General features: G+C 55.3%; 1 protein-coding gene across 1 annotated transcript; it reads left to right on the forward strand.

Annotated features, from left to right (window-relative positions):
* Positions 1-1,771: 1,771 nt before the first annotated feature.
* On the forward strand, positions 1,772-27,275 carry Tspoap1 (TSPO associated protein 1). The gene is made up of 32 exons (XM_051158240.1): positions 1,772-2,190; positions 2,951-3,061; positions 3,304-3,432; positions 3,974-4,153; positions 4,723-4,908; positions 6,150-6,227; positions 6,314-6,397; positions 6,656-6,745; positions 6,907-7,029; positions 7,266-7,370; positions 8,967-9,017; positions 9,780-9,800; positions 10,479-10,686; positions 11,202-11,374; positions 12,539-12,654; positions 12,938-13,047; positions 16,467-17,297; positions 17,444-17,595; positions 17,818-18,168; positions 18,255-18,494; positions 18,935-19,120; positions 19,579-20,424; positions 21,001-21,100; positions 21,198-21,349; positions 22,018-22,186; positions 22,680-22,751; positions 23,150-23,182; positions 23,356-23,459; positions 23,549-23,620; positions 23,851-23,955; positions 24,558-24,619; positions 26,287-27,275. Exons 1-31 carry the CDS (start codon positions 1,873-1,875, stop codon positions 24,585-24,587), a joined length of 5,526 nt encoding a protein of 1,841 aa, XP_051014197.1. The 5' UTR covers positions 1,772-1,872; the 3' UTR covers positions 24,588-24,619; positions 26,287-27,275.
* Positions 27,276-27,540: the final 265 nt, after the last annotated feature.

Genomic DNA, 27,540 nt, shown 5'->3' on the forward strand with positions numbered 1-27,540 from the left:
ATGCTGACCTAAAGTCACATGACAGATATCACACAGTAGCATGCAGACTGATGTACACGCTGCTTTAGCGAAATGGGTATGCTAGCTCCTCCCTAGGCAACCTTCCTCCCCCTAGTTCCGTGCGCTGTGCCCTGGGTGGAGCCAGGGTGTTCTCTATGGTTCGGCTGCTATTCCGTAGGGTGCCACATGAGGGCCCCCAACCTTGGCTTGAGCCTGGCTTGTCTGGCCGAGTCCAGGGCAGGGGCTGCCTGTCCTAACATTCTCATCTCTAGAGGTCTAGGTGCCCCACATACAGGCGGGCACCTGGGTGGGGCAGTTCCCATGTCCTTGTTCCCCAAAGCCATTTTCTCATAGCAAAATTAAAAATAATAATGATAAAATAAACAAAACCCAAGGCTAGACAGAAGATGAACTTCCTGACAATTTAGGACAAAACTAGCCCAACAGGTCCCGTCCTGTGGTCTCCCCCGCCGGCCTGGGAAGGCTGGGCTGTTCCCTGAATGTGATCTGTCATGGAGAAGGGGAAGCAGTTTTTCAGTGTATTTCTACCTGTCTCTTTGCCTGCCTTCCTATTTTCAGCCTTTTCTTTCTTTGTTTTATCCCAAACCCCACCGTTCCAGCTCTGCCCTTTTCTGTGGCTAGGTCTCTGTCACATTGTCCTATCTCCATCAGTCTTGCCTGACAGGGGAGGGCTGTCCCCACTCCCTTTCCCCTGCACCCTGGAAGATGTGAGGCTGTGTGAGGTCAAGGCAATAAAGAGGCCACGTTTGGGGAGGGGGGGTGCTTTCTAAGCTGCCATCCTGTAAGGAACCTGCTCTTCCCTCTACCCCGACCCTGCCAGCCTGCCAGCCGGTCCAGCCCACCAGTCCAGCGCCATCGCCATGGAAACCAGCAGCTGACTTCCTATTGGTGGGCAGGAGGGGAGGAGGAGGGGGAAGGGAGGGCTGATGATTCTCCCCTGCTCCCCCCCTCCTCATTCTGAGGCTCAGCCCTCCTTCGTGCCCATCATCTCATTTGGGGAGCTTCAGGACCATGGGGGACCCCGGCAGTCCCTCGAGCTGAGACTAGCTGGGGGCAGAGACTATGAAGCAAGCAGCTCATCGACCCAGGCCTCCTTAGGACCGCCCAGCCACCCAGCAAGCAAGTGATCGGCGGCAGCGGAGAGAAAAAGCTGGGGATAGAGGACCACAGTGGACCACCGGGGATCATCCCCAGAAACTCCTGAGGACCCCATGCAGGCTGAGGGATCGTGATGGAGGGCCAGACTTACAGACACTGACAGACACACACCGCTATAGATACACAGGGGCTTTACAACACTGGCACACTGAGATAGGACCAGCGACAGTATCACACACTGCCACAGCCCTGCAATACAGACAACCCCCACCCCACACAGGAACAACTGGTAACTCTGAAATAGGCACAGACAGTGACACACAGCACCACCCTCCTCAACACAGCACAAATGGGGGTACTCATCCACCAAACGCATATAAGACAGCATTGACCTGCAGGGACAGACCCAGAGGCACGGATAAACATACATACCTTCAGACAAGGCGCTGCTGTTGGTGGCCTCTGCACCCCCCACCCCACCCCAGGGACACCCTTGGTGTCACACACACACACACACACACACACACACACACACACAGAGCTGACATACCCTTATCTCCAGTCTGGCAACCCTGACACCTTCTGAAGCCTCCTTCGTGGGTGAGAAGAGCTTAGCCAACCTCTTTCGGACGGAACCTCGGTAAAGCCAAAGCTTACAAGGAGAAGGGGCTAGCTTGGCATGACTCTCGTCAGTTTCCCCACTTGGCTGGGTGATGTCCCCAGGTCCAGGTTCTGGGGCCCCTTGCCGAAACCATGGAGCAACTGACAGCCCTCCCACGGCTTGGAGACCCTGGAGTCATGGAGCCGTGGGCACTGCCTACCTGGCAGCATTGGACTCGAGACCAGGGGTGCGATCCTGGAGATGTGTCTCCAAGCATTGCCGGTACTCCGATAGCTCTGCAGGTTAGAGGACTGAGGTCTGAAGAGAGTCCGGAGCCTGAGGGAGCACATAGTGCTGGGCCTGTTGGAAATACTGCCCTTGAAGGAACAGAGACTGGGCTGCTAACGCTGGAGCAGCAAGCAGAGAGCCCTGGGTACAGGCTGGAGGATGAGGCTGTGCAGGCTTATAAGGTAAGGCAGGCTGAGGAGGGCTGCGAGATGGGCCAGCCATAACCTGTGGCCCCACTGCCCACGTTTCTTGGTCCGGGCCTGTCTCTGTCTGTGAGTCTGTCTATGTGACGCTGTGTCCTCTCACCATTGGGGACGTGGGGGATCTCAGGGGGCCTTGGTCTCTCTGTGTCTCTCTGGCCCTGCTCCTCAGTGTATCTGCGTGTGTGTCTCTCTCTGGTTAGGTTAGGTCTCCTCCTCCATGACTCTGTCTCTGGTTTGGCAGGGGTGGGGTGGGGGCTGGGGGGGGCTGTCGTAGATAATGTTGGGGATGTGGAGGTGGGCTCAGCCAGTCCTGGGCTGAGTCGAGGAAGATTATGGTGTGGGTGGCTGTGATTGATGAAGCAGGACTTCAGGGGAGGGGAGGGGACTCCAGGGACCCAAGATGTCTAGAGGCACGGGGCGGGGGGCAGTTTGATCTGGAATTACTTAGGAGGATATGGGGATACAGTAGGGTATGCCCCCTAGATAGAGGATAGAGGAACAGTAGGAAATGCCCCAAGGATGGCGTGCCGTGATGTTGGGGCTGCCACTGACGGTATAGAGGATTGGACCTTCTCCCTAGGGGGCATTTCTCCTGGTAGTGCCCCTCTCTGAAGGCCTGGGGCATAAGAGAGAACCCTTTTAGCTCTTTGGGCTGTAGAGGGGACATGTTCTGCCTGGAAGACTCTGGCTAGGTTGAGTAGGTGTCTGAGGCACTCTACCTGGTCCTTCTCCATGCCAGGCCAAGTTGAACGTTGGCTTCTTCGGGGACAGGCCCAATCTGGAGCTGCTGAGGGCCCTAGGGGAGCTGCAGCAACGCTGTAACATCCTTAAGGAGGAAAATCAGATGCTGGTGAGGCCTGGAAAGTGGGGTTTCCCTCAGCTCCCTGATTGCCCCATAAATATCTCTCCAAGGAGGGAGGCACCCAAGGGTGACATAATCACGTGCCCCAAACCCAGTGGGTCCTTGGTGTAGCACTGCCAAGGATCTCACTGTATGCCCAGGCTCTAGCCTAGGGCCTGGGTAATGGGAATGGGTCTGGGGTGGGGGGTGGCGCTCCCTACACAGTTCAATTCCGGTTGACCCCTTGTCAGAGAAAAAGCAGCTTCCCAGAGACTGAGGAAAAGGTGCGGAGGCTCAAGAGGAAGAAAGCGGAGCTGGCGGTGATTGCCAAGCGCCTGGAGGAGAGGGCCCAGAAGCTTCAGGAAACAAACATGAGGGTGGTGAGTGGTGAGGACAGGCTGCTGGGCATAGCCTTGGGTGACTTGGGAAGAGGAAAACCAAGGCTGGGCCACCAGGAGTGAGCTTGGGAGTCTTGTAGACTTACTACCCAGGAAAGCAGGGAGTCCAGGGGCTGCTTAAGGACAGATGCTGGCTGGCCTGGAAGTGGTTGAGCTACCAGAGGAAAGGGATTGGGTGGGAAAGCTCCTGAGCAGCCAGGAAGCAGAATTCTGGATCAACACGTGCTGGAGCTGGTTGCAGCCTCCTGCTGAGCTCATCTGGGGTGTAGATTGGAGTGGGAGCAGGGAGAAGAGCCATCATGGTGGCAGCCCTGAATTAGCAGTGTCCTTTGAGCCTACACTAAGATGTAGAGACTGGGGACTGCCAGGATGGGGTTCAAGGAGGATGCAGTCAGTTCCTCTGAGGCTCCAGACTGGCTTTCACCCTAGTTCTTCCTCTGGGAGATGCGGAGAGGAGGGTGTGCCCCCCCCCCCGGCGCCCCAGCCCTCAGATGACCACTGGCTTTACCCCACCTCTGGCTAGGTGAGTGCCCCTCTGCCCAGACCCGGATCCAGTTTGGAGTTGTGCCGCAAGGCCCTAGCCCGCCAGCGAGCCCGGGACCTCAGTGAGACAGCCAGTGCGCTGCTGGCCAAGGACAAACAGATTGCTGCCTTGCAGCGGGAGTGCAGGGAGCTGCAGGCCAGACTCACTCTGGTGGGCAAGGTGCGAAGGGGCCCTTGGCGTCTCTTGCGGGGCGGCTGGATCTTACTTACACAAGGATGTCTGCTTGGAGAGTGGGATGTGGACCAGATGTTAATGAGATGCAAATGAAACGGAGAGGTGGAGGCTGCTGGGGAGTAGGTTCCCCTGGCAACGGCCCAGGTAGGAGAGGGGAGTAAGGCGTCTGAACAGAAGAGGGTGGAGCCATGAGTCCCAGACCTGGACATTTCTGTGCTCCAGGCTTGAAGCTGTGTGCCAGTGCATCTGACTGTAGGAATCCACACATAGTTCACACTTGTGTGGAGGAGTGTTCACGAGGCATTGAGCACAGTGCCAGCACACTGCGAGCGTCCAGTGAACGAGTTGCTGTGGATGTCTGCCCACGGGCCAGGGGAAGCATGTGGCTGCATACTCACGCTTATATGGTCAACCATAGATGCATGGGGTGGGGGGATGCGCACTTTCCCGCGCAGCCTAGCCAATCCAGTACGGAGGAGAGCCAGCAGTGCTGGAGATGATCAGGGGCCAGGCAGGGGTTGGGACTGACTCGGCTCCTGGTCGCCTCACCCTAGGAAGGTCCCCAGTGGCTGCATGTGCGGGACTTCGACCGGTTGCTGCGCGAGTCCCAACGGGAGGTGCTGCGGTTGCAGAGGCAGATCGCCCTGCGCAACCAGCGGGAGCCGCTCCGGCCAGCCCGGCCCCCGGGTCCCACTGCCCCCTCCAGAGTAGGGGCGCCGGCCCCCGGCGCCCCGGGAGAGGTGAGCACCTGCGCAAGGGCAGGTGTGTGAGTGTGCTCAGATGCGGGGTCGGGGCGATCCGGGAATCTCCCTCCAGCATGATGATCAGATGGGGACCCCGTGGTGACACGCACTCTCTCTCTCGGGATCTAGGAAGCCTTCCCGACCAGGGAACAGGGACTTGTCCAAGCCTCCTGCGCTGATACCTGCGCCGCATGCTACCCCTGGGGGTTACGGGGTTCCTCCCTTCGCAGGCCTGAGCCCCTTGGGGCCAGCCTGGCCGCCCCTGCTGAGTCGCTAGTGGTACAGCCCGGCCACAAATCCCTGGTTGCCCTGGCAGCCGCCCGGGGCCCAGCCCGCACCGCCGCTGCGGTAGAGCGGGGACGCCCCCTTCAGCGTCCGCCAGGCGGCCTGGCTTGGCCCGGGTTTTCCTGGGGGGGCGGTGCATACGACTCAATTCCAGGTACGGGAGACCTTCATTGAATGAGGGGCTAGGCAACTCCTTCCCGGAGGGCCTGGACGCCTCCGGGACCTAGGGGCCTGCTCCTATCCATCATCCGAGGTGGGCAGCATTTAGATTCGCCTCCTGGGAAGAAGGTTGGAAGGGAGGAGAATCTGATGGTGGTGACATAAACTTCGCGGAGTCGGGGTGCAGGAAGGGGTGGTGCTGTTTGCTTACGACTCTACCCCCATGGAGGAAGATGCTCCTCCCATCAAAACCTGTCCCCCAAAGTTTGCAGGAATAAATTGGAAGCTGATGTGGTGGGCTTGGGGGGAAGCCAGAAGGGTCTGGCTAGCTTTACACTAGTCTAGGCCAAGCTCAGTCCGACAGGATGATCCAGAACCCCAGCTATGGGAACACCGAATTATACCCCTGGGGATCCCAGCAGCCACCCAATTCTCTGCTAGTCACTGAAGGACGTCCAGGACAGTTACCAAGTGCAGAGCACTGCAGCTGCTGAAAGCTAAAAAGGGAAAGCTTTGGCCTGGATAAAGAACCCATCTCCCAGGGCACACGTGGGTCCTGGGATCTCAAAGCACTATGTTTCACAGATGGGGGGGCGCACCCTTTATCCTTCCATATGAGCTGGAGATGGTCAGGAGGGGTGGGCAGACAGCACCCCTCACCCACTTCCTAGGCAGAGATGTCGTTACTGACCTGGTCATGAGGTGAGATCTTCCCACAGGTAGACTAGGTTGGGGACAGGCTGCTCTGGGGCCCTGTTCTCTGGTGCCATCCCCCTGCCCCTCGCTATTTGCAGGCCATACTCCAGGATGATGTGGATAGCCCACAGGTGGCCCTAGGGGAACCAGAGAAACAGCAAAGGGTGCAACAGCTGGTAAGTCCTAGGCTGAGGGTCAGAGGCAGCCTGCTATGGGCAGCTCTGCCTTTCCCCATGAGAAACTCTGGGTTCTGACCCCACAGGAGTCTGAGCTCTGCAAGAAGCGAAAGAAATGTGAGAGCCTGGAGCAGGAAGCCAGGAAAAGGCAGAGGCGATGTGAGGAGCTGGTAAGCTCCAGGTCACTCAGGATCCAGCTCCCCTTTTTCTCCCAGGCTTCATGCAGATGGTTGTTGCTCCCTCAGCCCTGCCTGGGTCCTCCTCATCCTCAGGAACCACAGCTTCCTCTTGTTCTTAAGCTCTCTGTCCCCGGCCACTGCAGCTTTCCATGGGAGGCCTTGCCTGGGAGGGCAGGGTCCTTCACGTGAGAGGGTGAGAAAAGTGGGCTCTAGCCCCTTCCTCAAAGCTTGTCTGACCCCACTCCACAGGAACTACAGCTGAAGGCTGCCCAGAGTGAAAATGCCCGCCTGGCGGAGGAGAACTCTCGCCTCAGTGGGAGAGCCACAGAGAAGGAACAGGTTCGGTTTCCATCACGTCTCCTGAGAGAGTTGTGCCCTCAGTGAGGCCTGAAGGCTTCCTCTTAGGGTGGGGTTTGAAGGGAACCGTCCCCCTTGGCAAGTTATACCGATGGACAGAGCTCACCCATGCACCTCCCTGTCAGTCAGTGTCTCTTCTCCAGGTGGAGTGGGAGAACGCAGAGCTGAAGGGACAGCTCCTGGGGGTGACACAGGAGAGAGACTCAGCCCTTCGTAAGAGCCAGGGCCTGCAAAGCAAGCTGGAGAGCCTGGAGCAGGTGCTGAAGGTGAGAGGCTTTTGTAGGTGCCATAAAGAGCAGACAGGACCACAAGCCATGAGTGGAGCTTTGGGGCCTGTGGGAGTTCTGGGGTTGCCAGCCCTTTGTCACTTCCAGCTTTGGTGGTGGTGGTGGTGGTGCATCTGGAGCAGGTGGCCGCTGGAGTTCCCTGCTCCTAAGTCCCCTGTGGAAGGGGTGGGGTGGGGAAAGCTCTGGCCTTGACCCCCCCTAGTCTTGTGTTTCAGCATATGCGGGAGGTGGCCCAGCGGAGGCAGCAGCTGGAGGTGGAGCACGAGCAGGCTAGGCGCAGCCTGCAGGAGAGGCAGGAGGAGGTCCGGAGGCTGCAGCAGGTGGGGGCAGGAGCAACAGAAGTGTGGCTGCTGCCTGGCTGAACCCCCGGCTTTGCCACCCACTCATCCAACGGGCATTTTTGGTCTACCCACTCGCTACTGTATGCCAAGCACTCGGGAGGACAGCAGGGAGCAAAATAATGGGTTTCTGAGCAGTCAAGTGACTGAAAGCTTGTGGCCAGTGTGGATGATAATAGTGTGACCCTGACTTAGAAGACAAAAGGAGTAAAAAAAAAAAAATATTGATTCTATGTAAGAGGGGTGACATGATACAAGATGAGGCTGGTGGGGTGGATACTGAGAGTGGCGCCCAATAGGTGATCCGAGCTCTGACAGCGGTCTAGGAGGGTGCAAGTAACAGTGGAGGTGAACAAATGGGGGGATTGGAAATAGAGTTTGGGGGGGAGGGTAAAGCCGCAACCTCCTGTTTGCGGCACTCCGTGTCTATTTGAATCCTGGGGCTTTTCCATCTCCCCTTTCTAGTGTAGTCTGTTATGTTGCTGTGATATAAAACACCACAACCAAAAGCAATTTAGGGGGAGGAAGGAGTTTATTTCAGTTTACACTTCTCGCTGTGGAGAGACGTCCAGGCAGGGACTGGAGCAGAACGTGTGGAGGGATGCCCCTTACTGCCGCCTCTCTCTGGCCTTCCCAGTGTCTTATGCTCAGCCTCCTTTCTTCTTTCCTTCCTTCATTCCTTCGTCTTCTTTTTCCACTTTTTTTTTTTTTTTTTTTTTTTTTTGAGACCCTGGCTGGTCCAGAGGGCTCTATGTAAAGTGCGATAGCCTTGAATTTACAGAGATCCTTTCAGCATTGTCTCCGGAATGCTGGGATTAAAGGTGTGCACCACCACGACTGGCTCAGGGCTGCCTGCATAGGGATGGTGCTGCCCACAGTGGGCTAGGCCCTCCTACGTCAATCAGCAATCAAGACAGCGCCCCCGCAGACCTGTCTGATCAAGACGGCCCTTCAGTTGACAGTCCCCCTTTCCAGGGGACTCTAGGCTGTATCAAGTTGACAAACTTTGGGGAGTCAAGGCACCTTGAGTTTTGAGTTTTGTTTTGGCAAGTTTGGGGGTGCGATAAAAAGCATTCAGGTGGACACACCACAGACAACTAGACAGGAGTCTGGTGCTATGGGTGGGGGCTGGCTTTGTGGGTATTTGGGGGGTCATCAATGAGATGCCCCCAAGACAGCAGAGAGGATAAAGTGGCTTGTGTTCAGGAGCACCCTGACATTCCAAGGGATGGACGCCAGGGGTCAGGGAAGGAAGCTCAGAAGGAGCCACAGATAGGGTGGATAGGAGTCATCCACCAGAAGGGTCGTTGTCACAGGAGAGAAACCACACCTGGCATCTGCCTCTACCTCTTCATGGCCCTTCTGCCGTCCTGTCTGAGGCATAGCTAAGGGGGTAGCAGTCTGGAGGGAAGCCTTTGGCCTTCAGCTCTCCAGACCCTTTCTTTTTCCCTCCCCACTCGTAGTTTCCTTTGCCTGTCCTGCCTCTCCCTCTCTCTCTCCCTCCCTCAAGTCTTTATTCTCCTCTCTGGTCCTGTCATGCAACCCTTCCTTCCAGAATGTTTATTTTCCTGTTTGTAGGCCCAGGCTGAAGCCAAGAGGGAACATGAAGGAGCCGTGCAGCTGCTGGAGGTAGGAGGCCGTGGAGTGGACGGGGGGTGGTGGTGGTGGTGGTGGAGGGGCGTGGAGTGGACGGGGGGGCGAGGGGCGTGGAGTGGACGGGGGTGTGGAGTGGATGGGGAGGGGGCCCGTGGAGTGGACGGGGAGGGGGCGGGGGGCTGTGGAGTGGACGGGGGGACGTGGAGTGGATGCGGGGCATGGAGTGGATGGGGGTGGGGGGGACATGGAGTGGATGGGGGTGTGGAGTGGACGGGGGCATGGAGTAGACAGGGGTGTGTGGAGTAGACTGGGGGGGCGTGGAGTGGACGGGGGTGTGTGGAGTGGATGAGGGGCATGGAGTGGATGGGGGGCATGGAGTGGATGGGGAGCTGTGGAGTGGATGGGGAGCCGTGGAGTGGACGGGAGGAGGGTGTGAGTGGATGGGGGGCCGTGGAGTGGACGCGAGTGGGAAGCAGTGGAGGGAGTACCCTTTAAATGCTCTGAGGCCCGGGCTGACTCCCCTTTATTGTTGGCCTGTTTCTTGGCGTTGGGCACACAGGGCAGGGCTCCTGAGTCTCGTGGCAGTAGTGCTCCATTGCCGTCCGTCTCAGAAGCTGCTCTCACTCTGAAATGCCCTCCATATCCTTTCAGCTTCATATTCCTCATATCTTTCAGCTCGGAGCACTGACAAGGTGGCGTCCATCTGCCTTAGGTTCCGCCATTTCCCTCCCTCTCTGGGCTATTGACCCACAGAGCTAAGTGTTCTAACCTCTCCGTGTTTTCTTTCCCCACCAGTCTACCTTGGATTCCATGCAGGTACAACCTATTACGCCCTCCACGTCCTGAGTGTCCCCTCCCCACCCCTCTCCTATCTTTTCCCTCAGGGACCAACTCTGATATTCAACAAAGGGGGCCATCACTGATGGCTGACCTGAGACTCCACAGATAGGTCAGAGAGCTTACAGGACACACAGCCTGTCCCCACATCCCAAACCTGAAACTGAACTTGGCAGATGCAGGGCCTTCCCTCCTGTTGTCTTAGACCACGAGGAAGTTTGTGATGCATTGGCCCATGTTCCTTATGACATTGTCAGTGGGAGAGCCCTTGATCTAGAGATTTGCCTAGCAATGGAGAAAACATCATGAGAACTGGCCCGTTCTAGCCAAAGACATCCCTTGCTTCCTATGGAATCTCTCGCTCTCCCTTCTGAGGGCAGGGCCACTGCCTATGGGAGAATTAACTAAAGGTAAAGCTAAGAAAACACCTGAGTTGTTGTTGGTGATGAGCTGAAGAGATCCCTTTGGCCTATAAAATATTCTAAGGTGAGAGTGTCACTGGCCTGGGTCTGAGAGTTGGTGCCCTAGGTTGGTCCTCAGGTTGGGGGTGGAAGGGACACCTGTGGGTAAACCAAAGCCTGCTGTGGCACTCTGTAGAGCTGGCCAGTGCTCTATAGCTCTTCTAGGCCTGGTACATCACAGCGGGTCTTGTTTCAGGCTCGGGTTCGAGAGCTTGAGGGCCAGTGCCGCAGCCAAACCGAACGCTTCAGCCTTCTGGCACAGGAGCTGCAGGCCTTCCGTCTGCACCCAGGCCCCCTTGATCTGCTTACTTCCGCCCTGGGCTGTAGTGCCCTTGGGGACCATCCACCACCACCCCACTGCTGCTGCTCTACCCCTCAGCCCTGCCAGGGGTCTGGCCCCAAAGGTAAGGGCTCCCCAATTGACATTGGTCTGGAATTCTCAGATCCGGGGCCCTTGTATAGTGCAAGGAGTTGAAGATTAGAGGCCAGCCTGTTGTCCAAAGTCACACAGCAAAGACACACCTCATTAAAGTCTAGATCTCAGGCCACCATTCTGCCTCTAACTGGGAGTTGGGCCCTACAAGCCAGTATCGGGGGTCTTAGGAAGAGTTGAGACCTAAAGGCCATTCAGATTTAGTGGCCCATTCTCTTACCAGCCAATTGGAGTTAGCATGTTGCCTAAAGTCTCTAAGCCATAGTTTCCTGAGCCATAGGGCAGGAAGAACTCAATGCGTTTCATCAAGTGCTCTAAGCATCCTGACATATATGAGTCACAGAGAGCTTCTCCTCAAATATTTCCTTTATTGTTAGGAAATCTGGGTATAAAGGCCAGATGCCCCATGTCCAAGAAGTGTCACCTTATCTCCCTAGTCCCCCCTCAGACCACAGATCCCAAGCCCACTTGGCATCTTCTCTTTAGACCTTGACCTCCCGCCGGGCTCCCCAGGACGCTGTACTCCCAAAGCTTCTGAGCCTGCTCTTGCTACCCTACCTGGAGCCCCTCGAAGGACAGCTAAGAAGGCGGAATCTCTTTCTAACTCTTCTCGCTCCGAGTCCATCCACAATAGCCCTAAGTCATGTCCCACACCAGAGGTTAGTGCTGGGCCAGGGACTTTGGGCTTGGTTGTCAACTTAGGGGTGGGAATCCTGGCCTCTTGTGGAAGGAGTTAGGTGGGGTACTGATCCTGAGCTGGGGCATAGAAGTTCTGTGGGTTCCTCTTGTGGGGAGGAAATCAAGTGCAGTCTGCTCTCCGGGGACGCCTATGAGCCGCACCTCTCTGGGGTCCAGGGAGGCCCTAGAGTCTTGAGCTGGGTGGAGGAGACAGTTTGGCGCCTGCTTCCCATAATGAGTCTGTTCATATGCACGCCTGAGGTGGAAGCAGTTGCTTGTGTGACAAAAGTACAGGTCCCTGGACTCAGGTCCCATCTTTGTCTTGAGAAAGTCACACACACCATCTCTGGGCTTTGGTTTCCCTATCTGTATAATGTGGGAGCATCAAACCTGCCTTGTAAGGTTGTCGTGAGGATAACGTCTCCCCAGGGGGCACCAGGAGGTGGCCAACCTGTGGCAGCTGTGGTCACTACTAACTTCACACACAACTCGCCTGCCTGATGGCCTTGTCCTCTTTCTACCTATGAACCCTGCAAAGCGGAGGGGGCAGGTCAGCAGCAATGCCTCTAGCTGGGGTTTCAGAAAGTGGTAGGACCCAGACCTGGGCCTCTGCTGCCCCCTGGTGGGATAGAGTGATGGCGCTGGCTTTGAGCTAGCCTCAGTGGAGCCGGAAGGTCTAGTGGGGTACCAGTGGGGTTCCAGTGGGGTTGAAGCAGGAGGTACAGTCACAAGGATAAAACAGGGGGTGTCTCTAGGCCCTCTTCTTTCTTGCCTTCAGTTCTTTACAATTGAGATGATTTGCTGAGCTTTTGCCTTAGGGAGTCAAAGCATCACGGATGCCTGCTGTCCTCTGACCTGGGCGCCAGTCAGGTGGAGAGGATGTTGTTTTATTTCCTGGGTTGGAGCCAGGATCAGGGAAGGGTCCAAGATGTCCTCACACCCACAGACCAGGACAGCTTCGTGCTTCACAGACCTTCTGTCTCAAGTCTGGTTGGGAAAAACGCCAGGCCTTGTGGCCGCTGGCTTTGCAGCGTTCGTTTTATGTTCCCTTGTCAAAGCACCGGCTACTCTGCCTGCAGTGTCTTAGGCCTTGGGCCTTGGACCTTGGGCCCTTGAGAGGAACCAACTCTTCCTTCCTGCTCCAGGTGGACACAGCCAGTGAGGTAGAAGAGCTGGAGGTAGACAGTGTCTCCTTGCTCCCAGCAGCTCCGGAGGGTAACTCAGGTGGAGCCAGAATCCAGGTCTTCCTAGCACGCTATAGGTGAGTCTTTCCTGCTCGCTCTGCCACCCTCAGCATTGGGATACGTGGAGGACCGGTATGGATAAAGATCGAGCCCCCTGGACATAGTGGCGGGTGAGACAGGGTCCCGGCTGCACAGCGTGCTTAGAGCACAGTTGAGCCATGGTGGGTATCATGAGTGCTCTATTTGGCTACAGTAGAAACTACATGTCCAGAAAGACTTCGTGCATGACTTCAAGAAGCTGGGTATGGAGGTGGGGTGTCAGCCAAGTGTGTTCTTCCTCCTCTGCTCCCACCCCAACAGCTACAACCCCTTTGAGGGTCCCAATGAGAACCCAGAGGCTGAGCTTCCACTGACAGCCGGCGAGTATATCTACGTCTATGGTAACATGGATGAGGACGGCTTTTTTGAAGGTAGGACAGTAGGAGAGATCACCCTGTCCAATCAGCTGCCGCGAATCTCCTGTCCACGAAGACCTTTGCCCTTCCAGTGTGTTTCACCACACACTCGGTCCATCCCAGCTTTTCAGACTCAGCTAAGGGATGCTCTGAGATTTGGGATGGCCGGCAGGGAAAGAGAAAGTGACTGGCCCGTAGGAGGCCAAGGTCTGACAGTCTAGATGCTACGAATGCCGCGGGTGCTTTGGCTAGATTAATTGGATGGCAGCACTTAGCACCGGTGACAGTTGCAGTCAGGCATCTGTCTGTGCTGGGTGCTGGCCTCCGGTCAGCTTTGGGGACCCACATAGTCTGCACAGGTAGAAGGTAAGTGTCAGTGCCAGGGCAGGACTGAGTTTCAGGGAGGTTGTCCAGATCCCGAAGGGAGCCACTGGGCTCCGCATGCAGCTCAGACACGTGTCTCGCTGGGACTAGGTCAACTGGTAGAACCTGCAGAAGGAGTGAGTGGCCACGGGAGCCTCCTCCAGAGTGCTCCTGGCTGGCTCCACACTCTGCATCCTCAAAGTGTGTGTGTGTGTGTGTGTGTGTGTGTGTGTGTGTGTGTGTGTGTGTGTGTGTGTGATAATAGGATGAAGTGTGCTTGCAGCATAGCAAAGACCGCAGCCGTGTGTAGAGATGTGGGAAATGGGTCAGATCTGAGTGAACACCAAGAGTGTTGGAGCCTGCCTAGTTCCTTTCCTGGGCCCCAGGAGCAGCTTCTGGGAGTGTTGCTACCTATGACTGTCTTTGTATTCTAAACAGACTAGCCTCTCCATAAGGGTAGATGCTGAAGAGCTAGGTTAATGGCTTTCAGGAGAATGATACTTAATCCTTCTCTTCATTTGTTTGTTTGTTTTGACATCTGTTGTTACTAGGGTTGGTACCTAGGACCTTGTGCATCCAAGGACTGCAGCAGTGAGCTGCATACCCAGTCTTCTTTTTGTTTTTTAGCACAGGGTCTCTCTAGGTTTTCCAGACTGACATTGACCTTGGTTTCCCTTGAACTCTCACTCCTCCCATCTCAGCCTTCCAAGTAGCTGAGATTGCAGCCCTGTGCCCCGAGACATGGCTGTCATTTTCTTTATGCGCATGTGCCTGCCCTCATGCCTGTATGTGCCACTGAGAAGAACTGAAGGAGACACCAGATCCCCTGGGGCTGGAGTCTCAGGGGGGTTGTGAGCCACCATGTGGGTGCTGGGAAGCAAACCTGGGTCCTCTCCAAGAGGGGCAGAATGTAGCAAGTGCTTTTAGCTTTGGAGCCATCTCCCTAGGTCCACACTACCAGTTTTTAAAAGGTATAGAAAAAGCTCAAATGAGTCTTATACTCCAGTTTACTAGACTTTAAACTACATAGTCTCCAGGAGGTTGAAAGTGTGTGTGTGTGTGTATGTGTGTGTGTGTGTGTGTGTGTGTGTGTGTGTGTGTGTGTGTTTTGAGACAGAGTCTTACAGTGTAGCCAAGGCTAGCCTAGAACTCACTATGTGGACCAGGCTGGCCTCTGACTCACTTTCTGTGGCCACATCATTCAATTTCTGCATCTGCAGTCACCTTTTCTCCTGCTTCTGTCTCTCCTGCATGCCTTTTATAAGGGAACAGACAGTGGATGCCTGTAGGATCTCTATGTGACAAATTTGAAGTACAGAGTAGGCTGAGCTTTAGGGTGCTTGGGGATAACCCCCAGCAGTACTTTATGACTTTCCCCCTCTTTTCTGCTCATGAAGAAAAACAAAGGACATTTGAAGAAACAGCAGGCATTCTCAGTAAGTTAAATAATATCATAAGAACCACAGTAAATTGACTGGTGCCACCCCAATAAAATACAGCCATTTCCCACAATCCCTGGAACTTGACAACATTGCCTAATCTAGAGAAAGTATCTATGTAGATAAAACTAAGTTAAATATCTTGATCCTAGATTGTCTGGGTCCAGTGTGTGTGTGTGTGTGTGTGTGTGCGTGCCTGCAGAGGCTAAAAGATGACATCAGACCCTCTGGCGCTGTTGGGGGTTCTGAGAACTGAACTGGTGTCCTCTGCAAAAGCAAGCAAATGCTCTTGACTGATGAGCCACCCTCATTTTGTTGTTGTTTGGTTTGGTTTGATTTTTTCAAGACAGGGTTTTCCTGTGTGGTCTTGGCTGTCCTGGAACTCTCTCTCTCTCTGTAGACTAGGCTGGCCTCAAACTCACAGAGATCCACTTGCCTCTGCCTCCTGGGTGCTGGGATTATAAGCGTGTGCCACTACCACCAGGGATGGGGACATGATTTATTTTATTTTTTTCTGTGGCTTGTTGTTATATCTGTGTGAGGGTGTTGGATCCCCTGGGACTGGAGTTACAGACAATTGTGAGCTGCCAATGTGGGTGCTGGGAACTGAACCTCAGACCTTTGGGAAAGCAGCCAGTGCTCTTACCCACTGGGCCATCCCTCCAGCCCCTCACAAACCACCCTCATTTTTGAGATAGATTCTCACTATATAATCTAGGCTAGCCTCAACTTCTCATCCACCTGCCTCTGACCTGCGGAAAGCTGAGCTTATAGGCGCATATACCACCACTCCCAGATACTTCAGCATTTTAATAGGAACATTTCTAAATATGTAAGATACATGAAGAGGGGTTAGAGGTGTGGCTCACTTGGTCGAGCGCCTGCCTACCATGTACAGTGTTCTGGGTTCGGTCCCCAGCATTGCATAAAACCATGTGTGATGCACCTTTGCTGTCCTAGCGTCTGTGAGGTGTGTGTGTGTGGGGGGGGGGGTATCAGAATCTCAGAGTCATCCTGGGCTACACAGTGAATCCAAGGCCAACCTGGACAACATGAAATCACAACAGAACAAAGCAAAACAAAACATCAAAGGCCAGTGCTATGCGTGTCTATGTGCCTACCGCCTAGAGTTTACAGTCTTCTGTACCTTCCTGCATTTGCTTGATCTGTATGTAGGTGGAAAAAAAAAAACCACTATCTTAAAGTGGATTATGGATGTCATGACATTTTCCCCTAGAAATACTTCAGTATTCACTGCTTTAGATGCAGATGTTCTTGTATGCCCTTGCATACACCTGAGAGTTGGTTAGAAATGCTGAAAATACTTCCCAGACTGGACTTACTTAGAGTCTGAATTTAAAAAAAAAAAATGTGTTGGCGATCCATATGCACATACAAGGCAATGCTATGTATGATGAAAGCCCTGTCATCACACCCACAGAAATCGATAGTGTCTCTCTAGTTAAAATCTTGACTGCCCCTGTGTCTTAAAATCACCGACAGGTAAAGGTTGACTGGGATCAGGTACTTACGATGTAGCCGTTGAGAAAATGCGTTGCCAGACCAGCTTTTCTTTGTTTCTTCCTTGTCTGTCTTCCCTTTCTCTGCCTTCTCCTGCCCTCCGTCTGCCAGGGGAGCTCATGGACGGCCGAAGGGGTCTGGTCCCCTCCAATTTTGTAGAGCGTGTGTCTGATGACGACCTCCTGACCTCCCTCCCTCGGGAGCTGGCTGATTTGTCGCACAGCTCTGGCCCTGAGCTCAGTTTCCTGAGTGGAGGTGGGGGTGGCTGCAGCAGTGGGGGCCAGAGCAGCGGGGGACATAGCCAGCCCAGACCAGAGGAGGAGGCTGCAGGAGATGAGCTCAGTATGAGCCCCCCACCAGAGGGACTGGGCGAGCCTCTGGTTGTGCCTTATCCCCGCCGTGTCATGGTCCTCAAGCAGCTGGCCCACAGCGTGGTACTGGCTTGGGAATTGCCTCCTGAGAGAGTAGATCTACGTGGCTTCCATATCTTTGTCAACGGGGAACTTCGTCAGGCCTTGGGGCCCGGGGTGCCCCCCAAGGCTGTGCTTGAAAATATGGACCTGCAGGCCGGGCCCCTCCATATCTCTGTCCAGGCCCTGACCAGCAGGGGCAGCTCAGATCCTCTGCGCTGTTGCCTGGCTGTGGGTGCCGGGGCTGGGGTGGTACCCAGCCAGCTACGGATCCATCGGTTGACAGCCACGTCTGCTGAGATCACCTGGGTGCCAGGGAATAGCAACTTGGCTCATGCCATCTACCTCAATGGAGAAGAGTGTCCTCCTGCTCGCCCCAGCACCTACTGGGCAACCTTTTGTCACCTGCGGCCTGGCACACTATATCAGGCCCGAGTGGAGGCTCAGATCCCATCTCAGGGGCCTTGGGAACCAGGCTGGGAGAGGCCAGAGCAGCGAACTGCCACCTTGCAGTTCACCACACTTCCGGCAGGTATGCACCTGTGGACAGTGATGTCCCTAAAACTGAGGAGTGCACATGGCAGGGGAGACTGCTTTGTATGCACTCTCAGGGATGTGGCTACCATCTCTGTCAGGGACAATCCTACATTGCTTTTTCTTGTACCCCACATCTCCCAGGCCTGCCTGACGCCCCACTGGATGTACAGGTTGAACCAGGGCCCTCTCCTGGAATCCTGACGATCAGTTGGCTCCCCGTTACCATTGATGCTGCTGGTACCTCCAATGGTGTCCGGGTGACAGGCTATGCCATCTATGCTGACGGGCAGAAGGTAAGGCTTGCAGACTCCACCTCTTTAAACCCAGGTTTAGTTAGGAGCCTATCTTCCTGACCTGGCAGAAGTGTGCAGCCTTCCGGCACTGCGTAGTAACCTGGTTAAGAGCATGGGTGTTGGCAGCCTATGAAAGACGGAAATGAAATGCCAGCAGCCAGCCAGCCAGACCTCACCCTTGGCTATCTTAGCCTTCCTTCCTGTTTTCCATCTTCCCTATAGATTATGGAAGTGGCTTCTCCCACAGCAGGCAGTGTGCTGGTGGAGGTGTCCCAGCTGCAGCTGCTGCAGGCCTGCCATGAGGTGACTGTGCGCACTATGTCACCCCACGGAGGCGAGTCCACTGACTCCATCCCGGCTCCTGTTGCCCCAGCCCTGGCATCTGCCTGCCAGCCAGCCAGGATATCCTCTGTCTCACCCCGACCAAGCCCAGAGGTCAGAACACCCCTTGCTTCAGTCTCCCCAGGGCTTGGGGATGCCAGCTTTCCCCTCCGGCACCCTGTCCCCGCTGCAAGCCTTTCCATGGAGCTGTCCAGAGGATCCCAGGGAGAACCTCCAGTCGCTTGCTGTCAGGTGCTTGTCTGTTTCATGGGAAGCTTGACTTGCAAGCGGAAGGAAGGGTTGGAGTTTGGGCTCATCCTCCATGTCATCCCTTCCAGGAGGCAGCTGGGGCAGCCGTGCGGAGCACCTCAGAAGAGAAGAGGCCTATGGAGCCAACCCCAGGCTGGGATGGCCCTGGCACTGTGGCTCCCTCCTGGGCTAAGAAGGAAGTGGAGTGTGCTTTAGGAGAGGTTGGCCCCACACCTTCCTCTACCCAAGGAGAGCCGGCCCAGAGGGAGTCAAGTGCTGAGGACTGCCACGGAGAAGACCTGGGCTCGGGGCTGAAACTCAGAGCGGAGGTAGAGGTTGGAGGCATGCTGTGTAGAATCAGGACTTGCGTCTCTTCTTCCTCAGCCCCTACTGCCTGTCCTCTGCTCTGGCTCAGACACCTTTGTCCGCGTTGCGTGTCTGCATCTTGGTTGCATTTTTCCTGATTTTTGTCACCTGGTTTGCTCGCTCTACCCCTACCATTTTGCGCTTTCTGGCCATAGCTCTCTCTTCCTCTGTCAAGAGACCGTTTCTAATTCTGGCTGGGGTTGATCCTGCCTAGAGACCTTCCTTGGTCCGCCCCCCCCTTTTTTTTTATTTAATTTGCTCTTCCTGTTTTGGAGACAGGGGCTCATTCTGTAGTCCAGCCTGGCCTGAACTCACTATGTAGCTTAGATGGGCTGTCACCCTCTTGCCTTAATCTTCTGAGTGCTGTGATTCCAGCCATCGGCACCTGTCTTGCCTTTTATAGAAAGAAGATATGTCAGAGCTTGGAGTTCGCATGGTGAATTCCCTGGGAGATCATGGCCGCAACTCAGACTTATCAGACATCCAGGAGGAAGAGGAAGAGGAAGAGGAGGAAGAGGAACTGGGTTCCAGGCCTTGTTTCTCCCAGAAGCAGGTTGCTGGCAACAGCATCAGGGAGCAGGGAGCCAAGGTAATGGGGTGCACAGGAGCCGTTGGGCCCCAGACCTCAGGCTCCAAGGGCCTCTGCCCCCTGGCAGCTGTTCCAGCAAGTCTAGGTGTGTGGCCTGGGTCTCAGGGCTTCCGGGAGAGGGGTGTGGGGGCACTTTGTATACTTTAGCCCCGGTCTCCCAGATGTGGTACCCTAGTCCTGGGAAGCCTTGTGCTAGGAGGCTCAAGGGAAAGGATGGAGAATTCTCGATCCGGCTGCCCCAGCTTGCAGGGACTGATGTCACCCTCGGGTTCAGCCTGGACGCGTGTGAGACTCTGGTCCAGCCACTGTCCCTTTGATTCTTTCCACTTGGCAGGAAGCTAAGGGAGGCCTGGGTCTGTGGCCCCAACCCCATGTCCTCATCTGAGGGCAAAGGTCCCAGCCTTCTCATCTTTCTTCTGGACCTCTCTTCCTTGCTGCTTTCTTCTCCCCACTCCCAGCCCCAGCCTGACCCCTTTTGTGAGACTGACAGCGACGAGGAGATCTTGGAGCAGATCCTGGAGCTGCCTCTCCAGCAGCTCTGCAGCAAGAAGCTGTTCAGCATCCCCGAGGAGGAAGAAGAAGAAGAGGAAGAGGAGGAGGAAGGGCAGGAGAAACCAGGGCCCAGCAGCTCTTCCCAAGACCCTAGCCACCCTGAACTTGCATTGCTAGGGCGAGACTGTAATAGCAGTCAGTCCAGGGCACCTGGCCTGTGTCCCTCGTCTCCTGAGCTCTCCGGGGCCAGGGAACACCCGGAGGATGTGCTGGGGGTGGTTGGTGGAAACAACCGGCGGAGAGGAGGTGGCTCCCCTGAAAAGCCCCCAAACCGCAAGCGACCTCAGGATTCCCGAGAACATTGCAGCCGGCTTCTTGGCAATGGCGGGCCCCAGACCTCTGCACGGCCAAGCCCTCCACGGGAGAGGGGTAGCCTCCCTCTGATTGAGGGCCCCAGGGTTGGACAGGAGGCTGGTGGGAGAGGGCGGCCAGGTCTTTCCCGGAGGTGTCCCCGTGGCCCAGCTCCAGAAGCCAGCTTGGTCAGCTGCCTCTCTCCAAAGTGTTTGGAGATCAGCATTGAATATGATTCTGAGGATGAGCAGGAGGCGGGCAGTGGGGGTGTTAGCATCAACAGCTCCTGCTACCCCACAGATGGGGAAGCCTGGAGCGCAACAGCTATAGGAAGGCCCAGGGGTCCTCTGAAGGCCAATTCAGGCCCCAACCCCTACCTGCGCCTCCCAGCCTGGGAGAAAGGGGAACCCGAGCGAAGAGGCCAAAGTGCAACTGGCAGAACCAAGGAGCCACCCTCCCGGGTCTGTGCCCACTCCCCCCGCTTTGGGCGGCCCCCTGCCTGCTGCTGTCTGGTGGCTCTGCTTGCTGCCCACCAGCCAATCCCATTCCACGCTGTCACCTTCATCAGCAGAGGTGGGGCGGGGCCTCCGGGCTCCCTCACCCGTCTCCTCCCACCTGCATTCCACTGCTTTCTGCTTCTGCTGACTGGAACTGGGATGCACAATATTCTGTTATCACCGGCCGCCACCTGGCACCGTGGGCAGTGTGGTCCTTTCCTCTGAGTAGCTAGTTGTGTCTTCAGAGCACTTGACTGTGATGCCATGTCTGATGCTGACGGGAGACTGTCCTCTCACATTCTCCTTGGCCACCTCAGGCCCCTCTACTGCACACTGGGGCGCCGGGGTCTCCCGCCTGTCCTCCCATCGTGGGCCTGTCTGGTGCCTCAGTGAGGCTGAGCCAGGCCCCTGGAGAGGAATGCTGTGCTCCTGTTCTGCTGTGTTGCTTACGCTGCTGCTGGGGGCCAGAGCCAGGGAGCGTGGGCCATCAGAGAGATGGAACGTCAGTCACTTCTGCCATTTGTTGTCCTCTCTTTGCAGGCAACAGAAACTGGGGAGTCCAGAGGGCAGGACAACTCTGGGCGGAGAGGACCCCAGAGGAGAGGGGCCCGGGTGCCTAAGCACAGTACCACTGAGCTGGGTGAGCGCCTACTTGTGGCTAGGCCAGATTCTAGGGAGTTTTCCCCTACCTTGCATGGAGTTCAGTGAGTCACTGCTGTCCCTGCCACTCTCTGCAGCCCCTCCAAGGAGCCTCCAAGAAGTACCGGTTCATCGGGACCCACCCGTGAGGGTTTTTGTGGCTCTGTTTGACTATGACCCTGTATCAATGTCACCCAACCCTGACGCTGGAGAAGAGGAACTTCCCTTCAGAGAAGGCCAGATCCTCAAGGTGAGCGGCTCACCCTCTGGGGCCAGGGCTCCCAGTCTCAAGCCAGCATCTGGTCTTCTTCTAACTTCCTCTTGCAGTAGAGTTGGGGGAGGGTCAGAGGGCGTGGCTTCTGGAGCCAGGTTTTGGACTCTGCCTCTCCCACTTCTCCATGTGTAGCTCTGAGCAAGTTGTTAGAACCTCTCGGAGAATGGGCCAGTTCTCGTGACCTCACAGAGTTGCTTGTCAGAGAGAATAATTCAAGTACACATGGCCCCTCTCCTCTGCCTGCCACACGGTCAGCACAGGGGTCAGCACAGCATTGACTTGCCTGTCAATATGGCATTTTTATTATCCCCCCCCACCCCCACGTATTGATGGAAGGCTTTTTTTTTTTTTTTTAAAGATGTATTTATAATGTATACAGTATGCATCAGATCTCATTATAGATGGTTGTGAGCCACCATGTGGTTGCTGGGAATTGAACTCAGGACCTCTGGAAGTGCAGTCAATGCTCTTAACCGCTGAGCCATCTCTCCAGCCCCGATGGAAGGCTTTTTGCAGTCCTCTGCCCCAGTTTCCAGAAGAGAGTATTTTCCTCCTGCTCCAAGTGGGGGTGCTGACGGGCTTCAGGGCTGGGGTGTTAAGGGGTGAGCAGAACTAGTATTGAGACAACCGGTCTCTGCTTCCAGGTTTTTGGAGACAAAGATGCTGATGGTTTCTACCGAGGTGAAAGTGGGGGCCGCACAGGCTACATCCCCTGCAACATGGTGACTGAGGTGGCTGTGGACAGTCCAGTAGGGAGACAACAGCTGCTCCAGAGGGGTTTCGTGCCCCCAAATGTTCTCACTGAGGTCTTGGGTATGACCTGCCACTGTGTCTCCCCTGTCACCACCCTCCCTTAGCTTTAACCCAATCCTATCCTAAGAGAGCCATATGTCTGGGGTGCCTCATTTGTCCTGAGTTCAGTCGAACCACTTTAAGGTTGGCATGCGTGCCCCTGCTGCTCACCCCTTCTGCAGCTGGCTGGCCCCAGGGTGTGGCCTATTGAAGAGATTACAAATTAGGTCCCAAGAGTCAGCTTGGCGTTTACTGATCGTATTAGGTGCAGGCCCTTATAATGAGCTCAGGTATGAAATGCGAAATAAATAAATAATTAAATAAAATAATAAAATAAAAAGGGAGAAAGAAATTAGTTCAGGAAGCTCAGGGCCTAGAGCCCTTGCCTAGTGAGCAAGGCCCTGGATTACAGAAAAACAAAGATGTGGGAACTATGGTAGTAGCCTCTAGTCTGGTCTATTTCCCCACTCTTGCTTCAGTTTCTCTCTTAGATCTATCTGCCTTCCTCAACCAGGGAATGGTCCCTCTGTATACTCCTCAGCACACACGACTGGCCCTCCCCCCAAGCCTCGCCGGTCCAAGAAAGGTAAGACCCCGACATCATGTGGTACTTGTGACCACTTGCGTAGGGAGGGGGTGTGGCAGCACTGTGTGGCTCTCTGAAGAGACACCTGTAAGATTCTGAGTAGATAAAGGGATTAAAGTAGGCTCCTATCCATAACTACAGCCTCCAGTCGGGGGGCTTTGCTCCCGCTCTGTGCACCCTGCAGTGTGTTGCTTACTGCCTCTGGGTCTCAGTACAGAACTGAACCAAAGGCCTGTACTCATGTTCTGGGAACCTCTCCTCCTGTGTCCTTCATGGGGGAGGAGGGTTTGGGGATGTGGGGGTATGGGGGTGGTGAGCATTCTGTCTGCTGTGAGTCATCCCAGCCTGGGGCAAAGAGGGAAAGGCAGGCAGGACTCAGAGACACATTCTCTCCACAGTGGAGCTGGAAGGCCCTGCACAGCCCTGTCCAGGTGAGGAGCCATCTCTGGGCAAGGGCGTCTGGGAAAAGAGGTGGGATGGGGTGGCCCCACTCTTCAGGAGTGATGACAGTGGCATGGTGGGGGATTTGGGGTGATTGGCACAGGGCTTTAGTGCAGAGGACAGCACATGGAGGAGCTCAGGAGCATCTTCCCTTCGCCTACAGGTCCTCCCAAGCTGATCCCTTCTGTCATCCTGAAAACCTCCCGACCTATGGTGGCAGCATTTGACTATGATCCCCGGGAGAACTCCCCCAATATGGACGTGGAGGTCAGAGCCCTCCTATGATACCCAGTGATGGGAAACAGGGTCCCAAGGCTTTCCCAGGTCTGATGTCTGCCTCTTATTCTCTCCCACAGGCGGAGCTGCCCTTCAGGGCAGGGGATGTCATTACTGTGTTTGGGGATATGGACAATGATGGTTTCTACTATGTAAGACCCTTGTGGGGAAGGAAGGTGTACTGTACCCCTGTACCCCTCCACCCCCCACCCCAGCTCACCAGCGGGGCAGGCCATGGGCAAGGGATCCTGCCAGAAGTCTGGAGGCATGTGTTGGGCTACTTTCCTCCGGGGTGATGCCAGCCACAGGCTGTACCCCAGAGTCTCGGGATCAAGGGGACAGAGCTAGAGCCCTCTTAGCCTCATCAGCATCTCCTCCTCAGGGAGAACTGAATGGACAAAGGGGCCTGGTTCCATCCAACTTCCTGGAGGGCCCTGGACCTGAAGCAGGTGGCCTAGAGTCTGGACCGTCACAAGCTGAGACTCAGGTCAGTGAGGAGCTGGGCTACGAAGTCCGCATTTCATCTCTGCCTGACTGCTGGTGTACTGGGGCTGGGATGGCGGCAGGAGAGTCTCGGAGGCTGGTACAGAGGAGCGCTGTGTGCCCCAGCAGAGGAGGGTTCCACTAGGTCACCCCTACCTAGTATATGCCCCTGTCTGAAGACCAGTGATGGCAGGGACCCTGATTCCCAGGCCATCTGACCCAACCCATGATACCCAGGGGCCAATGCAAGTGAGGAGCCCGTTGGAAAAGGTCCCTGGCCACCAACCAATCATTCAGGGTGCTCCCACTCTGCTAGGACCTCCTGCCTCCAAGGTACCTTTTGAAGCCAGTTGCCCTGCAACGTCCAGCTACCTAGCTTCTCTTTATATGTCTCCTTGGGATGGGTGAGATACACTGAAATGTCAGGACTCCGAGGGCAGGTAGGGTGTGACGAGGTCAAGCTTCAAACTGAAACCCCACACGGTGGCCACACATGCAAAGGCGGTGTTAAGGAGGAGACGCCAGGTGCCTGGGCCACTTGGTGCCTGACGAAGAGCATGCAGACCTGGTGGTAACCCATCTCCTCTCTTTGTTCCCGGTTCTCAGAGAACGAGGAGGAGAAGAGTCCAGTGCTAGATGGAGATAGATATTTGTAGAGAGAGCGACATGTAAGTGGGGGACTGGCTCCTGTGTCTCATGTCACCCCCCACCCCACCACCTTACCATAATCAGACTTTGTTTCAAATGCAGCTGACCCGGCTTTCTACTTTCTTCAAGGCATGGGGGAGGGAGATCTTGCCAGGATCCAGGTGTGGGTATGGGATCTTTACTCTCCCTGCCTTGCCTTCACCCTGGGCAGTGCCAGCTAGCTGTCATAGGATGACATGTCACCTTAGCATGTGACACTGTGCCTCACCCGGCTCCTCATATTCTGTCACGCAGCTTATAGAACGTTATGCGATACTCATGTTATGACTCGGTGGTATTATGATACCATATGGCTGTGGTATTATAATACTGCGATTATTATTGGTGACAGGGAGGTGACACAGTAATGTCACCAGTAATAATAGTCTTCCTAGCCTGGTCCTCCGTGATTTGAACTGTTAGACTATCAGACATATGTTTTTATTCCTGTCTCTTGAGCTTCTCTGCTTAGAGGATAAAAAGGAGAGCTTGAATAGTTGAAATCTATGGCTATTTTTCTTTGGGGCTCAGTGAACCCTTCTTCCCCAGATACCTCTCCCTCCTTGTCAAGGCTAGGACTTCCCAGTGCCCATAAGCCTCAGATATAAATTTATCAACCTCTAGGATTGGACAGACACACTCTGTGGCTGTCCTTCTGTTTCCTCTGCCAACTCACCCACGGCGATGGCAGCAGCAGCGCTAAGTTCGGTTACTTACCAGGTCCCTCAGCTCTGGTCTGGCCTCTGTGCTTGGTTTTGGCCAGGAGCTTGCCAGGCTCTTGGCAGCAGTCAGGGCTTGAGGGAGAGAAGAGACGAAATACAGTTTGGCAGGCGTTGGCAAGGCTGTGCCCAGGCCCAGGTGAGATTCAGCTGGGAGTAACCTCCTGGTGATTACCCTGTTCGCCTGAGTTCCTGTCCTTAGGTCATCAAAGAGTGCTGCCTGGTGGAGTTGAGGCAGGAGGAGGGGCTCAGCGTGGTGAATGGGGCAGGGAGGAGGCCTGGCAAGAAGATGCTCAGGGAAGGGCCTGCCTGAGAGTCCCCTCAGGGGTCATTCAGGGTGGAGTCTCCCCTTCTCTGTGTGGAGTAGGCCCTGGCTTGGTTCTCTGGGGACCCCTGGAGCACTATGTCCACTGCCTTGGTGGGGGTGCCCCAGCCTTGTGTCCATGAGGTGCCGAGGGCACTGCTACCTCAAAGTGTCTTTGTCCTTGCTCTTCCTTCCTGGGATAACATGTGGTCAGCTTGGCACCTACAATGAGGCCCCAAGAAGGAAAGGGGAGCACCCAGGGCTACCAGTGACAAAGTAGAGCTCAGATTCTGGCCCACGGGACTTCCTTCTGTAAGCAGGGCTTTCATCATCCTCTCCTTCAACTCCATGGTGTGTGTGTCTCTCTTCATCTGCGTGTGTCTCTGTGTCCTTGTGTGTGTATATAGATCTTTATGTATCTAAATGTCTCTGTGTGTATCTTTATGTGTATGTCTGTCTGTCTGTGTGTATCTTTGTGTATGTGCATGTCTGTGTGTGTCTGTATGTGTGTATGTGGGTACCTGTGTCTCAGGCAGCAGCAAGGTCTGTGACAGAAGAACAAAGGAGCAAAGGCATTGGTGAGAGGGAGCCAGCCTTGGCCTTACAATTCTTTCTCACATTTCAGGGCCCTGGAAACACCATACAAGGGCCTCCAGTGCCCCCAGGCGGGCACTATGCCCTCAGCTCTGGGAGTTCCTCCAGGACCAAAATGGGGGAGCCACAGGGCATAGCTGAGAAGAAGCAGCGTCTCCTCTCCAAAGGAAAGGAACTCCTCAGAAAGCTGAGCTTCAGAAAAGAGTGACGTCATCAGTCCTACAGGCGGAAGTGGCCCCTAGAAGCTCCAGATCAACTCAGTGGCTGGACTGGGAAACCCAACCAGCCCCGAAACACTGGCACTCTGGCACTCGGAGAGATCCAGGGGACCTGGTGGGGGTGGGGCAACGTGCATCCTTAGTGAGGAGTCCTCAAGATGAACTCTTCCATGAGGGAACTGAGCCCCAGAGAAAGTAATCAAGTACCGAGCACTGTCAGCCCAGGATGGACCCATGCCTCTGGACTCCCAGTCTGCCCTGCTAACCTATTCCTGGTTTCCTGCCACACTGTGCTGGTCCCTGCTTGGCCTTCCCTGCTCCCAGGATGGGCCCCTGGGCGGAGACACAGGCCACTTGACTAATGGCTCTGGCTGTCCTCCCTCTGTCTTCCCTGAAGGAACATTTGCATTGGAGTGTCCCCTGGGGCAGGGGACAGAGCCATGTACATAATGTATATACCCAGTGCCTCAACCCAGCTCTTCCATCAGCTTTACCACACAGGTCAGGGGAGGAGAGAGGCCAAGCCAAAGTAGGCCTGACCCCGCCCCATAGTGCTCCACCCCTCCCTGCCCAGGCCACTTGGCCTCTGTGTCATCCCATTCCCCAAACCCGGGGGGACCAGGGGCCCCGGAAAGCAGGAGTTGGGTTTGCCTTATTTTGCTCATCGGATTCAACTTCTCTCTTGCATTGTTTTCTTCCAGTCCCTGTTGGGGTCCAGGGGCTGAGGGGAAGGACAGATTTATGCAGCTATTTTCATACATCCCCTGTTCAGAGTCGGTAGGGGCTTCTCCACCCTTACCCTAACCATTTCATCCTCCATTCCCCTTGTCTGGGCGAGTCTCTTTGCATGTTTCCTTCGCTGTGGTGGGAGATGTTTGACTGAACCTTCACCTCCCTACCCTGGTCTTCAGGGTGTGGGATGGTGGGGACATTTGTTTTAAAAAAGACATTTTACTATAATAAAGTCTATTTTCACAAAATTGATGCTGGGCTCTGCCTGGGCAAAAGACTCCTTAGAGGGATGGGTCACGTTGGCGACTTTCGATTCCTGGGATGCCTGGGAGTTC

This window comes from Acomys russatus, chromosome 16 (assembly GCF_903995435.1).
Source record: "Acomys russatus chromosome 16, mAcoRus1.1, whole genome shotgun sequence".
Taxonomy (NCBI): domain Eukaryota; kingdom Metazoa; phylum Chordata; class Mammalia; order Rodentia; family Muridae; genus Acomys; species Acomys russatus.